We start from the raw sequence: 17685 nt of genomic DNA, 5'->3' as shown, positions 1-17685 counted from the left end.
TTACGCATAGTCGAAATTAGAAAATTGCAACCAGAAAACTATTTGATGTGTATTCGTGATATTTATAATGACGAGGAATTTGATTTAAATCATATCAAAGATGGAGTACATCGAGATGAAATACTACATTTAGTAAGAAATTATAAGCAGAATAAAATAAAAACATCTGCCCTGAAGATAAGGATAGTGCTGATAGATCAACTTCCAGTTCATTGCGTGCCACGTTGTCCCCCCCCCCACAGAGCAGCGTGAAATCGATAAACATATTTCGGAATGATTAGAGAATCAAAGGCTATGCCTTTATCCATTTTTTGTAGCAATTCCACTTTTTGTTTGATGGACATCAGAACATGCTTTCGCTTTGTAGATCCTTCAGTAGCTCCAGAATCGGAAATTCTTTTTGACATAATCGAAAGTTCACGCTTGCTTTTATAAAATTGCTCTAACAGTCTGCAAAATATAATAAGCCGGATCCAATTCGAAGATTAAGGAACAATGCAATCTGCAACATTAACTGAAATAGATAATTAGATAATTTTAGCTTATACCATCCGTTATACATTAAATGTGCAAGCGTAAACGTACTATGCACATGCGTTAACGCATTATGCTTTGATGCATGCGCAGAAAGTTTGTAGCTTTGAGGTCCGGATTAAAGACTTTTGACTGTAGTATGCACATTTCAATCCCAGACTGATAAAAATCAATTGGTTTTTGAGTAAAATATCTTGAGATGGCATTTTGGACATCATCCAAATTTTCAAATATTTTGTCAATAAGAAAATGTTGTAGGGATCGGAATAAATGGAAATCCGAGTGTGCAATATCGGGCGAATATGGTGGGTGCAGTGTGGATGAATAAGCGAAATCGAAACTGATCAGCCAGAGCATTTCATAAGTGAAATAAATGCTTATTTTGCTCTTAATAGAAACAGCATATTTATTTCATTTTTACAGTTTCCATTCTTGTTTGCAACATGCTACTTATTTTTTACATAAAATATAACAAACTTTTAAGAAATAAAGCTTACGCAACACTTATCAAGGAACGCTCGAAGTAACGACTTTTTTAACTCGACTGGTTGTTGCCACACGGTGAATAACTATTCAAAACATTATATCATGAATCTTAATAACTATTCAAAACATTATATCATGTTGCCACTTAGGAAATCTTAATAATTATATAGAAACATTAAATTATGTTCCACTACAGCAGTACCTCCCACCCCAATTCATTATATTTTTCCAGTGTTCATCTTGCACAGTGTGGTCTTCCATCGTCGTGTTGCAGAATGACGCCTTTTCCGTTGACAATCGGCGGATATTTTTCAATTAAAGATTGGTTCACTAGATCCAACTGTTCACAATAAAGGCTACATTAACAGTTTTTCCAGGTTTCAGCAATTTAAAATGAACAATTCCGCGAATACTCCACCAGACGTGCCTTTTCGGGATGTAAACCCTTTTAACCCCTATTAAAAATGTCTTTTGAGTTTTGGATTATCATATAGGATTCATTTTTTTGTCTCTACTAATCAAACGATCAAAAACCGGTTCTGTATGGTGCCGTTGAAGCAATACGTTGCATGTGATGGATAGGTTCGCTTTGTTCTTTTCGGACAGATTATGGGGAACGTAAACACCTGCTTTGCTTATTTTTTCATTCTGCTTTAAATGTTCTTGGATGGTCAACCAAGGTTGTTTAAGTGTTTGACATGGATTTGCTTCCACTTCTGCCTTTAGCATGTTGTTGTCGACATGCGCAGAAATGACATTACTTTCCGATACCCCTATTATAATGAACTGAAATTCATTGGATCTTAGTAAACAACTTTCGTCAGTTACGTAGAGAACTGACCAATTTGTATCTAAATTGTCACAAATAATTGAGATGCAGCAGACAAAAATTTTCATTCAAATGCTTTTAATATAGCAGTTAAACGAAATGTAGAATTTGTATATTATTTCATTTGAAGCCAGTTTTAACTTACTTTGAATATAATCTAAACAGATAACTGCAGCATTTTTTAAGCTGTTAAAAGTTTGGAAAGATCTTAAAAATAGCTTAATAAAAATGATTTAAAATACATTATGAACAAGCACTGATCAACATGCTTTATCACAGATTTTATCATCAAAACATAAAGCTTGTCTTAATAAGCAAATAAAAAGAACAGGCAAGAGAGAAATACACAGACATTACTTTTTAAGCTTTACATTGAAATTTATAATTTCTACCATCTTTCTACAAATTCTTTGGTACTTTTCCATTTTGCCGGCGCAAGCGATAAAGTCGCCAGAAATGGTACAACACATACTAAACAAAATATCCTCGCTGGTAATCTTTTACACTTCATTTTCAAAACGAGTCGCAGCCATTTCTTATCAGATTGATTGTTTCTTTCAATACTGGCATACAAATACATAGAAGTTTTACCCACCAGCCACTGAGCGGTAAAGATGCTGATCACTGATAGTTCGGTCAAATTTTCGAATACCGCGAACGGGCTGGCTGCATGGGCGTTTTCGTGGTTTTCCTCATGTGTAACGTGTATACAAGCCAGTTTCCCTTAGAAAGTCCTCCACAAAGGCATCCCTCCCTTTAGGCAGATAGCCCTCGTGTGCTTTGCCATAATTGAATAATCCTAATCCCAGATAGTTCAATTTTATACCCTAAGACTATTCATGGTAATTAAGTCAATTAGGATGCAATCACACCATTCATCTGAAGGTGAAAATATAAAAAAAGCAAAGGGTTAAATTCATCAATTCTAATGAGAATGCACTAGCGAAGTAAAGCACTGCGGTTTTACATAATTTCGAAGTAAGCTATACGTACGAACTGAAATAATTCTTGCAATTAAACTTGTATTCTAAATTAAGATTTAACTTGAAATTAATGTAGATAATTGCCGAGAGAATTAGATTTTTGTAGCATAGTTTACGTGAAATGAGATCACTTGGGGTCAGGTGATAAGAAACTGTGAATCAAGATGTTGTACTATGAAAGCATAGTATATTCTTAAATTAATGTCTTTTTACAAATTTATTGTCTTCTTACAAAATTTTAAGAGATATTAAAATGTTCATGCCTTCAAAAAAATTTCTTAGAACTAACATTTGTTAACATTTTTTATGTGTATAATGTGTGTTGTCGCCAATAAAGTTTGCTTGGTGAGATTTACACCGGCGAAACGGAAAAGTACCAATTCTTTTTGAAAACAGACTGTTGAGTAAGACTGAGAACTGACCAAATTTGAGTGGTTGAAACAGCTCTTGTAAAAGCACGAGTTAGGGGAGGGGAGGAGAGGAGAGGAGATGACTGGATATCGTTAAAATGTTAAACACAGCAAAAGCTTTAGCAGCAGGAATCAAAAGAATATTTTGAATATTGTACACTGTGGTAGAGTGAAAAAGCAAAAGTTGTATAATTGAAATACACTACCCTCTCAAAGTTCAGTATTGACTAATACATTACTCATATTTTTTTTCAGTATTTACATATTATCGCAATCATCTTAGCAGAAATATCACAATTTGTCTACGAAAACCATTACAGCTAGGAACAAAACAACATTATTACAATAACAAAAAAAAGGGGGATATGAAAATGACAACATTGCTTGACTGAAGGATTGTTATGAGCACGGTTGCCTTATGTTTTTTAGTATTTACATACTATCACAATCATCTTAGAAGCAATATCGCAATTTGTTTATGAAAACCATTACATCTTAATTACTTAATTATCGAAATACAACAAAAAGAATGGATATAAAAGCGACAATATTGCTTGAGTGATGGATTATGAGCATGGTTGCCTTAAAAATGTTCATGTGCATGTATACCAGAGCTTGGCACATTCTAAAAATGTTGTGTTGTCTTTCAAGGTGGTTGCGATAATACGCAAGTAACTCCAATACTTAGTATAATGCATTACCATCTTATTTCTGCAAGTCTACAGTATTATTGTGAAAAATAACAGGCTGAAACATTTTATTATCATATGAAAATTTAATGCAAAAACTGTAAATTTCAATGCTTTGCAACTTCAAACTTCAATTGCATTCTTAATTTTGCAAAACTGCTGGTAACATTTTTGATTAACATCTTTCCATTTGAGTTTTTCTTAGAATTTGCAGTGCTTTTCTACATTAAATTAATAAAGATATATCATCACTTTTTTCTGCATCACTTTCACCTGTCAGTTTCCACATTCTAAAAATGTTGTGACGTCTTTCAAGGTGGTTGCGATAATACGCAAGTAACTCCAATACTTAGTATAATGCATTACCATCTTATTTCTGCAAGTCTACAGTATTATTGTGAAAAATAACAGGCTGAAACATTTTATTATCATATGAAAATTTAATGCAAAAACTGTAAATTTCGATGCTTTGCAACTTCAAACTTCAATTGCATTCTTAATTTTGCAAAACTGCTGGTAACATTTTTGATTAACATCTTTCCATTTGAGTTTTTCTTAGAATTTGCAGTGCTTTTCTACATTAAATTGATAAAGATATATCATCACTTTTTTCTGCATCACTTTCACTGTCAGTTTCTGCATTCTTTTGTCAGTATTTATATAGGTTTTCTCAACAGTGTTGTGAACTGACATGTATTCTAAAAATGAATCTTTACAACTTCCCCCACTGATGATCTGAAACATTATAGTTTACAGTTTCTCTGAGGCCTTTTTTTATATTAAGCCACATTCTGAAAACAGTTTTTAACTGATTTTAGATATTAACCCTCTACATTGATTATAATATGCATGGCCTCAAGCAGAGATATCGACTTATTCCCTCGAAGTGCTTGCATTTTCACAAAATTCAATTCTGTTTATCAATTTCTAAACATCATTTTTGTAATGACATTTGAAAGTTTTTACATTACCCTGGTCTAAAGGCGGGATGTTAGCAGTTGTATTTGCTGGAAAAGACTAATGTTTTTCAGAAAGAGACCAGAGATATGAGAGTTGCACAGTTACCTAATTAAAGATGATTTTTTATTTTTTAGGGCAAAGTTCCATTTCAAAAGAAAATAAAAAAAATACTTTTTGTCATTAATGAGATCTTATTGCTATGGTAGGTAGAGAGGTAGAAGGAAATTGTTGACTCCTGTCAAACATCCCGTTTTGCTGCTTTTGTCAATGATCAGTGCTGTCTTCTTAATTATTGGGTCATATAATACAATAATAACATAGTAATTTATTTCTTCAGTTTCTGAAACCAACTGCTGTTCCAACTGTCCAACCACTTTTTAATATTAATGCGTGTTCTGGTAATAGTCTGTAATACAGTTCAGTTTTGTCTTTATTATAAATTTAGTGTGGCTTGTATTTATTTAGCAGCCCAAGTAAAATGTCTTGTATCCAGTTAGCTGCATGATAATCTGTTTCTTCCTTCTTACCATGACAATTTCTGATGAGTAACATTGGATTTCACCTTCTCCATTTCATAAGCCATACGATAGTTGATATGAAATTCTCTCCTAGCATTTAGCGAATTATAGAAAAAACTCACAGAAACATTTTTTGCCTTTATAAGCCTTGAAACTATTCTAGAAAACCAAAGTCTCTTGATTTTGCGGCATTTTTGCACTTCCTTGACATTTGCATTATTTATTAGTTCTTTATTAATTACTAGGAAACTTCCTGTTAAATGTAGTTTTCTAGCTGAAATTACCAAGAACATCAGAATTTTTAATAATTCATCTTTTTTTCTTTCAGGCTTATATCTTTTTGCTTGACATTTTTGGCATGTACAAGTTAAGCATAGAACAAATTTTTAAAATGTTTCTTTCCAGTGGTGCAGATTTTAAAAACTTATAGCAGAGAGACTGTCTTTTGTCTATTTAGTTCATCTGCCACTTCATGATTACGAGCATGTCTAATGTTTTCCTTGAATTTTTATTCAGCCAACAATTACCACCACAGAAGATGCTACACAGAAGTTGCACTATCTACTGGCATCCGAGAAAGAACTCTCACTCATTTACAGTGCCTCTAATCTATGGAACTGTTTCTGTTAACCTTAAGATAAGGATATTCTGTCCCTCTGATATCTACTAAACATAAAGAAATCTAAAAACAGAGCCTCAAAGGTACACAGACTGGAGTGTAAAAAACATTTTGTCAAACTCGTTTCACATACGCACTACACGCTTGAACGATAAAGCCATGGTCTGCCATATATTAAATTGCATGAACTATGCAAAGCTTTGATAGGTCCAAGTAGGATATTCTGGTACTAAAAAATTAGTCTTTTGCCAACTGAATTTGATAAGCAGTGGACATAAATTTAATAAACAGTGATTTTTCTATTAATTAGTATATTTTTGTTTGGTTCCTAGAAATGTGAGTGTAATAAGCAGCTGAGCTTATTAATTGGCAGATGCTGTAGATCAGTCTAGTTAATCACAAAAAGTAACAAAAGACAATAAAGTTTTCAAACTTAAGTGTAATGGAAACTTAAATACAAGATTCCACGAAGTCCCCGATTAACTTTACCTTATCATTATAGACACCCTGTACAAGGTAGTGATGCAAATTTTTATGGTGTTATTAGAGGTATACTAAGTTTTTTCCCTAACAGTTTGTTTTGTATAAACATGTGAAGATTTGGAGTTTGGAAAATTCTCATGTTACAAGGGAGCTGAAATGGGACAGCCTAAAGTGAATGCTTGGTGTGGGATACTGAATGAAAAGATTTTTAGGATCATTTTTCTCCCATGAACAAATAATAATAGCTGGAGTTTACCTCAATACATTTATTAATTACACTTGCCCACAGTTGAAAGACCATCAATCAGAAGTCATTTTTCAGCAGGATGGTGTGCCACCACACTAAGAACTTGTCACAGAAACTTGATTGTAAAAGTGTGACCAGCACCAAAGTTATTCCACTCCCAAACAACAAGATATTAAATGTGTTCAGGAACTTGGTAAACATTCCATATTATGATGCAGCGATACTCAGGGCTGTGGAGTTGGTAGAGAAAATGAACGATTCTAACTCCCTCCAATGCACAAAATTCTTGACCACAAAGGTCTTTTTTAGGATGTCATCCTTTCTTAAATTACATATATATATGGCATAGCAAATTATTTGTATTAATTAGCATTTATTATGAAATGGAAAAACTGGCATTAGTTATTTCTAAGAAACAGTATAGCTTCGGCAAGATCTTCTTTGTTAGAGGGCCATAGATCCGATTTGATAAACTTCAGAGCTGAGAAGAGTCTTTCCACACTAACTTGAGTAGGAGGAAAAGCTATTACTGTTAAGGCTACTTCTTTTAACTTTTCAGGATAGATTTTTATAAGTTCTAAAAGAGGTGTCTTGCAAGCGCAATCATATTTCTTATTTCTCCAAAGGCCATGTAGAAATCTTGTTTGTATTTTTTCATTTTTATATCTAAAGGCTCTTCGTTCTTTATTTTCATTCACTTTGCCTTAGTCTTTTCAATATTATCCAAAAATATTTCTCAAAATTTAATTCATCACTGGAAGAGGATGATAGAGACTCAATTTCAATGTCTGCAGTTTGACTGTCCAGATTCAAATTCTCCAATTGTTCTGAGAATAATTTAATTCTTAATGAAAGTTCAATGATGGCTTTCTTTGCCATTTTAATATGTTCGTCATCTAAGAAAACTTGGTGTTTCGGATCTACATACTGTTGCGTGCGTACGGGTTCGTTACGAAATTAATGCACAAGTTCGATGAAAAATGAACAAAAATTTATTATTATCTCAACAAAAATGCTTAAAATTCCTCAAATTATCATGCAGTATTACAATATCTCACAGTAGTTATCTTTTAACTACTCAAACGTCCAATAGAACGTAATTCAAAACAGCTAAAGAAAGCTAATCCACGAATTCGCTACAGTCAACAAGAGCAGTTTTCTAAACAACAACAAACTAGGCAACTACTAGGAACTGAGATGTTTTCCTCCTTTTATAAGATTTTAAAATCACGCGCTAGAATTTTCTAGTACTTTCTCGAAATCAAAAGAGACAAATTATTTATTTAATGCACGCACTCTTGTATTTTCAATTTTCCGGCTTAGCTTTCTTTTAATATTCGTCACGCGCTGCACTGCATGAGAAATAAAACCATTTCATTTATAATTGAACTAACATTAGCTTTTTAAATACCAAATTCGTAACACTGCCCCCTTCCCTAGGACTGCACGCCCCGGGCAGTACAATCCCTGGACAGGAAGCTAAACTTACAACTGTGGCATAAATGCATTAATAAGCATTACATTACAATAATAAACAACATGAACAATAAATGCAATAAATAAAACAAATCAAATGCTATCAAATACAAATCAAATCAAATACACATTTAAAAACAAAAAGGACCATAGTCTTATACTATTTACAATTATTTACATTACGTACTATGGCCATAGTAATGAGCTAACCTGTCGTAATGAACGACTTTAGGTTTAGAGTTCGAAGACATATGGATCCGAACCACGACGTCATTCAGCCTGTTTAGGACTGTGTGGTGACCATCCCAAGGTGATTGTAATTTAGGACTGACTTCTTTTCGGCGAATCAGGTTCCACAGCCACACCTTGTCTCCTTTGTTGGATCTATGTCTAGTAGCTCTCGTGTTGTATCTGGTCTTCACTTTCTCTGTCGCCAAGTTGACTCGCTTTCGTGCAGAACAGTGCATCCCCTCAAACCGGGCCTGGACATCTTGGATGTGTCCTCAGGCGATGAAGGCGCATCCATAGAGCGACCAAACAGGCAGTCACAAGGCAGACGAAGGTCTCGACCGAAGAGACAAGGCATTGGCATTTCCAGGTGAGGATCTCTTCTGAGGATGGATAGTCATGTCACCAGATGCTGAAAGCAGCTTGTTGTTTTTGAAGTCTAAGGAAAAATTGTATTTCCTTAAAAAGTCCAATCCGAGTACGCAGGGATCTGTAATATCCACCACATAATCCGTGTGATGGTAGGTGGCACTTCCAAACGTGATGTTTACGTTTAACTTCCCAGCTATGTCGATCTTGTCACCAGACGCAGTCTGAAGGGTAACACAGGATGGCGTCCAAATAAGTTTATCTTTAAACTGTTCAGCTAAATCTTTCCTAATGATGATAACATTAGCTCCTGTGTCAATGATCATATTGCAAGGAACTCCATCGATATTCCCATTGATGGACAGTCCATTATTGTTGCCACTCACTATAGAGATCTTGCGCTTTAAAACAGGGTTTTCAATTATCTGGCAACCTCCGTTCCTTGATATGGTCATTAATTTGTTTCCTGCGTCGTTCCTCAGAAATGGTCTCAATTTTCGTACCCTGGGGTGTTCTGCAATTCTTTCGTATGTGGCCTTCAGCACCGCAGTTCCAGCACTTTAGGGTTGGTATCTTCCCACCAGTATTTCATCTCAAGGCATTCACTGGTCTTATCAAATCATCCGCTTTATTAACCGTGCCCTGGAGTGTTCTGCAATTCCGTCGCAAGTGACCTTCAGAACCACATTTCCAACACCTTAGAGCCACTTCGTTCTCACTGCTACTCCGTATCAAAGCATCGACTTGTCTGGATAAATCATCTAAACGAGCCATCAATTGATCTACTGGCTCATGGACTCGCACAGCTGTGACTGGGTAGCGATCATTTCGAGTTGCTTGCTGGGCTGCCTCGAATTTCATGGCATACACTAAAGCGCTTTTCAAATCTTTAACATCCGCCATTCGCAGTGCTTTCTGTATTTCAGAGTCCCAGATGCCATCGATGAAATATTGCAGCGACAGGATTTCCCTCGTTTCTCTCGGGCGCTCCGTAAAGGCGAGGTGGGACAGCCTTTCAACATCCGTGGCGAGTTCCTGAAGTGTTTCGTTTGGCTTCTGCTGGTGGGATTTTAATTGAAGCCTACTGTAGTCTTTTAAATGTTTCTCGCCGAAGCGCAGCTCCAAAGCTCCGGATAGAGCTTCAAAATCTAGTTTTTTATTTTCGAGAAGCGTCTGCAGGATATCCGCTGCGTCTGCTCTCAGAGAAGCGGCGGGATGACAGGCCTTAGCTTGGGAGTCCCATCCATTCGCATCTGCAACAATAGAAAACTGGGTCTTATCTACTTGCCAGGATATCTTCCCATCATATGTGGATAGCTTCAGAGATGGACGAGCAGGCATCGGTAAGAATTTAAAATCATCACTATTGCTCCCTGCTGTCGTTACGAATTTCTTTAAAGTATCCACTTCTTTGGCAACTGCAGAAACTCTATCTTCAATTTGTTGTTGGACGGCCGAAACTCTTCCTTCGACTCGTTGCTCCACAGCCGATACTCTATCTTCTATTTCATCTTTGACAGAAGAAACCTTTTCTTCAATTTGCCCGACTTTATTTTCGACAGCTCCTATTCTGTCTTTTATAGCCTCAAATTTACTTTCTATTACGCAGGTTATTTTTCTTTTCATTTCGTCTTGACTTGCTTCAATCTTTTCTTGTACAGCTTTTATATCTTCCTTAAGTTACTTGACCAGCTTCAAACTTTTCGTGAACGGCTTCCATTTCCTTTTTAACGGATTCTTCCATCTTTTTCTGACCAGCTTCCATCTTTTCCTGACCAGATTTCATCTCATCTTTCATTTCTTCTTGTCCCGCTTTCATTTCTTGCTGGCCCGTTTTCATTTCCTCTTTAAATGCAGCAAAGGCTGATATCAGCTGTCTTAACTGCTCTTCCATCGCTCTTGTGATTGGCATTCAAATCCCACTCCTGACACCAAAAATTGTTGCGTGCATACGAGTTCATTACGAAATAAACGCACAAGTTCGATGAAAAATGAACAAAAATTTATTTTTATCTCAACAAAAATGCTTAAAATTCCTAGTTATTACAGTATGATATAGCTGTTGAAATTTCATAATTCTTGCAAAATGAAATGGCTTTTATATGAAAATATTTTAAACAAGAGCTCTAATAATGATTACACACAATGCCCATAAAAGCATACATGTGGTTTTTTACTTTTGTAGTCGTTAGTCGTACATATTATAATTCCATCTAAAAAAATTATGAAATGATAATATTCATATTTTGTCTTGTCTAAATAAAATAAATAAATTAATTAATTTCGTAAAAACTACAAAATCTAACTTTTATATGATCTTCCTGTCCTTATAACTATTTTAATATACGTCTATATTCATCATAGATAAAGCACAAAATGATTCTCAAAGGACAAAAATTGACAGAAACAACTAATTTCGAAATCTGGGTATCTTTTTCGTCTTTCCTTCAAAATATAAATTAGAAAAATTCGAGATTAATTTTTTCACTTTAACGTCATTTAGTGATTTTCAAGTGGGGTAACTTTAATTTTGTTTCATATTCCAAAACAATTTTCACACAATTTATGTTATAAGAAAAATATATATATTGTTGCGTGCGTACGGGTTCGTTATGAAATGAATGCACAAGTCCGATGAAAAATGAACAAAAATTTATTATTATCACAACAAAAATGCTTAAATTTTCTCAAATTATCATGCAGTATTACAATATCTCACAGTAGTTATCTTTTAACTACTCAAACGTCCAATAGAATGTAATTCAAAACAGCTAAAGAAAGCTAATCCGTGAATTTGCTACAGTCAACAAGAGCAGTTTTCTAAACAACAACAAACTAAGCAACTACTACGAACTGAGATGTTTTCCTCCTTTCATAAGATTCTAAAATCACGCGCTAGAATTTTCTAGTACGTTCTCGAAATCAAAAAACACATATTTATTTATTTAATGCCCGCACTCTTGTATTTTCAATTTTCCAGCTTAGCTTTCTTTTAATATTCGTCACGCGCTGCACTGCGCGAGAAATAAAACCATTTAATTTATAATTGAACTAACATTCGCTTTTTAAATACAAAATTCGTAACAATACATATATTGAACACAGGAAGATCTCGTTGTCTAGCAAACTAGTTTCTCTTTTCTTCATTGAAGAAATGACTCCTTCTGCAATATACCCTCCATTTCAGAAAGAACAAACATCCCATTCTTCCATTCTCGCCTCCTGTGAATTCTTCAGATTGCAGCTTTTTTGTGGCTATATATGGTGTAGAAAGAAGAGTTTCCAATTCTGTAAGATCATTGCAGTCTTTCTGTTAGTGAAACATTAGGGTTATCTACATCTTCTAAAAAAGTTCTTAATTCTAAAAACCTCTTTGTCACCAAATATGTACTTCCTTATCACATTGCTTGATCAATAATTGCTTCTTTTCCTGCTTGCTTCCTAAGAATGGCATCAATTTTGGAAGTTCTTGCTGCTATTGCTGCTTACCTAAATTTACTAGTGAGATTTGTAACTAAAGGAATCAGCAAATATCACATCCATCCTCCTCCCTTATATTTATTTAACATGTCAATAATATAGAAAATAACTATTTATTAATGTATACAGTCCATAAATATAAATAATAACTCAGCTTGCCATTAATTTTTTCAATTCATTTTAATTTCATTTAAAATTCAAACTGTCCAACAAAAACCGGAGTCGGAGTCGACCTGTTTTTAGCGAATCCAGCTCAGACTCCTTTTAACCTTTTAACTGTCATGCCCGAGATACTGGTGTTCGAAAATTTCACGCCCGAGTATTTCTCGGGGTAATTTTTTTTTTTTTTGAGTGCATTGTATTGTCACACCCGAATATATATCGGGAGATGTTTATTTCGGCTACATTTGGTTTTTCCAATAAAAAAATTTGACAATTTGTGTACCCAAATCATCAAAATAACTTGACAGTTAAAGGGTTAACCCAGAATCTGCCAGACTCCGATTCCGACTCCACAGCCCTGGTTTTATCCATGCCAGATGTTAGAAATTGCCTTCTATGACCTAAAGAAATGTATGCTCACAATGCATATTGGAGGTTTACTAGAATAGTCTGAGTGATGGGCCAAGTAGTGTGAAGATTATACTTATATACTTGCTCCTTTAGTGAACTCAAAAAACAAAAATCCAGGGGATTGAGATCTGGGAATCTACAGGCCAAATTCCACAGGAGATTATGCAATCAACGAAGAAATCTAAAACCTGGAATGAGGCCCTGGCCATTCATGTAGTTATCCAGTCTTATTGGAACCAACCATCTTGAATTTACACTTGCTCAGCTGGACCTCTAGAATTTCAGTGATGTAATATTTATTTTTGTAATAACTGTTTGAGAAGGGCTGGTAATGAAGCAGACTGGTTTCATATGTATCAAGTGTGTTCCATCTTTGGAATGAATAAATAGAACTTCTTTGGATATACTTTTAATCAGGATTACACAATGAACAATTTTTGCCAGAATGTCGAAGGTATTTCAAAAGATACTGGTCTACAGCATGATGCTGACTTAGTGCTCACTGTATCCTGATCTTCTGGTCATGTAGAATTTCCTTCTAATCATAAGGATTGTACTTGCTTAAACACGAGTATTCTAATTATAAACATACCTGGAAAGCAGAAATCATATCTCATTCCTAAAGTAGGTTATGTCAATAATGCCCTCACCAGCACCATAAAGAAAAGGACAGAAGCAACTGTAAGAATCAATGTGAACCCCACGACCTACCTCTTCCAACTGTTGCACTATAGATGCTTACATGGAAAGAATTTCTTTCCCAAAACATTCTACACTGAATCCTTCGACATATTACCTGCTGATATATTCATCTCACAGATTTGTTTGGATTTCCCAGTATTATGTCATTAATTTCCAACACTTTCTTCTAAGGCTGAGAGTTGACTAGTTCAATAAGCATCCATAACACTACCTGTATTGCAAAGTTTAGTTACGAGGTTTTGCAGTGCATTACAGTGAGACACTTTCCCATTTACATATTTTTCTATAAACATTTTTTGCACAGTATCCATGAATTTTTATTTATAATGAAACGTGGTCCACCAGGAATATTTTCTGTTTACCATTCAACACTATGATAACATGACGTGCATTGCTGCTGTCATTCAGTCAAGTGAGCCAATATGGACAGAATAATTTAACAATAGTAATGCCACCTAAAGTAAACACCATCTAATGGCAGTTACCGGCCTCACATTAGCAATATCATATGTGAAAATATCTAAAAAATTACTATACCATTTCAAAATTTTCTTTACAGTGCACTGCAGTTACTTTTTGGACACCTGATGTTATAAATTACTAGTCCAGAAATTCTTTATAATTATCATTCTTATGTAAATAGTAAAAGAAGAAACATACCTTGATGGTGAAGGCTCACCAACTGAATGAAGAGTCATTGTAAGTTCACCCAATTTAGTGAATGCAGCACCAGCAGCAGTAAATATCTCACCAACCTGAAGTAAGAATTTTTAAAAAAAGTATCTGCCTATTTAAAAATTCAAAGAAATGAAAAGTTTAATATTGCAGCCAAAATAAAAATTTATACAAACAACTACTGCAATCATAATTTAAACTATAATTATAATGAACCATAATTAAAATTATTTATAACTATAATTAGAAATAAAAATTTGTTCTGAAAAAAATAGATCTTCGGTTAATCTTTGGATTATGGTAATTCGGTGATTTTTTGGCGACCAACCCTGCTAGTTTTTGTTTGGACACCATTTTGTTTTCACAAAGTAAAGGCATTTTTTTATTTATTTATTTTTTTTTTTTACTCAACATTTTTTCCCAACAATCTGCTAGCCGAATTACGCTTAGGCTACAACTTTTATGGAACAAAAGTGCTTCATCATGACGAAGATTAGGTGCGAAATTGGGACAAAGTGCTGAATCGCACACTGCTTGCCGTGTTTTTAAGAATTGCACATACATGGTATCATCCATGTACACCTCGACCTATTTTCACATAAAAAAATATCCCACAATTGCACAAAAATGGCATTGTGCATGCTCTTGACTTTATCCATGTAACCTGTTAAAGTCCTAGCTAGTAACCTTTATCGCCTTACCAAAATGTCGCCAAACTACCTGTTACCATATTCCAAAGATTAGCCAAATCTTCTTAAAGACAATTTTGAAAAAATTTTGCCAAATATAACTTACTAGTAACAGCAAATATTAAGTAAGTAATTTTCCAATACATAAAAAATCTCTCCAGCTAGCCTATATTTGACGGTGCCCTCGCCAAGTTGTTTCATTTATGGGAACCTGAGTAAAGGATGCCTGTTGGATTATCGCCAAGTTGTTGTTTCATTTATGGTAACCTGAGTAGTTGAATGTTACGAAAACCTTATTATGACATAATTGGTTGCGTGAATTTGACTGATGAGAAAAGATTTGTAAGGGCTTGTTTGTGTGTTGGATGTTGGTTAGGAAGTTGCTTATACAAAATAAGCAACTGAAATGGCTGAATGTGGTAAGATTAATTTGAAATTTCTATAGGATTTGGAACGAAAGGGGGAGCATTAATTGACTGGTGTATAAATGAAGGTTTACTTAGTAGTAATTATAAGTGTCCTGTTTGTACAAAGGAAATGCATATGGTCAAACGTAAAGATCATTCCGATGGCTTTGAATGGGTTTGGTGTAAGAAAGGTTCAAATGGTCACCATATAAAGCATTCTGTTAGAAAGGGAACATGGTTTGAGGAAAGTTTTTGGATGCTGTTTAGGAATTTTGTGTGCCACAGTCTGAAGACAGAGAAATTTCTAAATAAGATACGTGGCTATTTCCTTTGTGTAGTGTGTAATGCTTTTTTATGTTATTTCATCGTTTGATTTAAAACGCAGTTTATTGAGATTATATATTTTTTGTGCGCAATGCGGAGTTTGTGCAATTCTGTGAATTTTTTTAAGTGAAAATAGGTCGATGTGTACATGGATACCAAGTTTGTGCATTTCTTTGACTAGTTATTTTGGCTTTGTTTAGCGGCGATTTTTACCGCGAAAATCGCTGCTAAACAAATCAAATAACAGCATAAACTCTGTGTCCATGTACCGCCAAAAATCGCCAAGTTTGCCAAGGGGGCACCGTCAAATATAGTTTTACCATCTTTCGAAAGTGAAATCATAGCACCATACTTGCTTCCTAATACTAAAAGTAAATACCGTAAAAAATTAAACAATTTTAGGACAAGATGAAGCATGAAGCTCACACGAAAATAAAGCAAAAGCCGCTAAAGTCAATTTAAACAATAAAAATCGTTGAATGAAATGTAATCATGTGTACTGCTCAAACAATATTATAATTTGAGATTCAGACATAACTCACAAATTATCTGACAAAGACAAAAATTACAAAAACGTTACTAAAATAAGCTTGGAAAATGTAAACAAACAATCATTACGAACACGCAGCAATGTCGAATTTGCCGCCCATTTATCAGTTTTCACAAACAAAGAATAACATAATTTAGAATAAATATAGATTGAAAGAATTTTACAGGTTTACAAAAATTGTTTCGACACTTACTTTGCTAGAATTAGAATGGCTCATTTCGTTTAATTATGATTTTCAAACGATACGGTAAATAAGTATAATACTTAACATACTGTTCTTACGGCGTCGCTGCGTTTGAACAGGATGTTGAGTTGTCATTTCCTGTTAAGAAGAAAATAACTATTTTTAATGCAAATTTCTCAAAAAAAATTTTTTTTTAATCCAAATTCGAAATTTGGTCTTCCAGATGTCAATATTCGAGTGGAAACGTTTGTTATTCAAAATTTGATGGCTCTAGGTATCTTTGCTTTATCACAATAAGAGAAACATACGTAGTTGTTCATTATTTAATTTCTTTAAATATAATACAGGGCTTTCATATTTGGTGGCAACAGTTTTAAAAATTAATAGATATTTAAAGTTTTCAAAACAAAATGCCAAACGAAATTAATAGCCCTTCTAGGCTAACGCCCTTTAGGCTGAAAAAAGAGAATTTCAAGTGTTTTGGAAAAAGAAAGAGATAGAAATATATTAAATAGGATCAAAGTGAACAAATTTTCAGATTTTAATTACAAGCTTCAACTTTTGCTGAACATCAGAGTACCTACAGCACTTCTTACACCTACAAGAGGGAAAAGAAAGAAAAAACGTGGAGATCCGAAAACAACAAATAATTTTAGATTTGACTCTGTAGAATGAATCTCTCTCTATGAAGAAAGAGACAACTATCTTTCTTCATAAAGAATCATAAGCTTTCAAAATGGAAAATTGAAAAAACGCCACAGCTATGAATTGATAATTTTTTCCCGAATGGCGGAAGCTCAGCCAACTTCGGCTTGGCCACTACTAAGGCCAGAAGTGGGGGTCACTTTATTATGGAGGCACCTAATAGGTGGGCTTACAACCCTGCCTTCTCCGGGATTCGAACCCGTGCTTTTTGGTATTGCAGTTGGATCCCCTAACCATCTGGTGGGCGAAATATTGATGAAATATTAATCAGAAGCTATCCTGGAGGCAAGGAGAAAATAAAATGGCTACGAGCACCTCTAGCTATTATGACTAGCTGAAAGCTATCCACTATGCTGATACGTTTTCCTGCTCCGTTTGTTTCATCTGTCTGGCTCTTTGTATTTGCAAGTACGAAGAAGTTAGTGCTTTGCAATTTGCAGGTAACTCTATTCTGCTTAATCGATGCAATTGCGTTACACGAGCACCCAGACGTAGTTCAACTCTGTGTATAATAAAGTTCCTGGTAACAATAGCTTTTCTATGGTTAGTATATCAATTCTGATGG

At 34.5% G+C, this 17685-nt stretch overlaps 1 protein-coding gene across 3 annotated transcripts in view; it reads right to left on the bottom strand.

The window, feature by feature from the left end:
• LOC118192930 (BPTF-associated chromatin complex component 1-like) overlaps positions 1-16564 on the bottom strand; it is a 38568-nt gene extending 22004 nt beyond the window's left edge. For all 3 annotated transcript variants that reach the window (XM_035363945.2, XM_035363946.2, XM_035363947.2), the window contains exons 1-2: positions 16425-16564; positions 14247-14341 (exon numbers count right to left, since the gene is read on the bottom strand). In XM_035363945.2, coding sequence (XP_035219836.2) covers positions 14247-14341; positions 16425-16448 — 119 coding nt within the window. In that variant the 5' untranslated portion in view covers positions 16449-16564. The remainder of the gene's footprint in view (positions 1-14246; positions 14342-16424) is intronic.
• Positions 16565-17685: the final 1121 nt, after the last annotated feature.

Source organism: Stegodyphus dumicola, chromosome 5 (genome assembly GCF_044657685.1).
Source record: "Stegodyphus dumicola isolate Sdum_Otavi_A_Nest chromosome 5, ASM4465768v1".
Classification (NCBI taxonomy): Eukaryota; Metazoa; Arthropoda; class Arachnida; order Araneae; family Eresidae; genus Stegodyphus; species Stegodyphus dumicola.
Note: the sequence above shows the minus strand (reverse complement) of the source record. Positions and strands in the feature narration are given on the sequence as shown.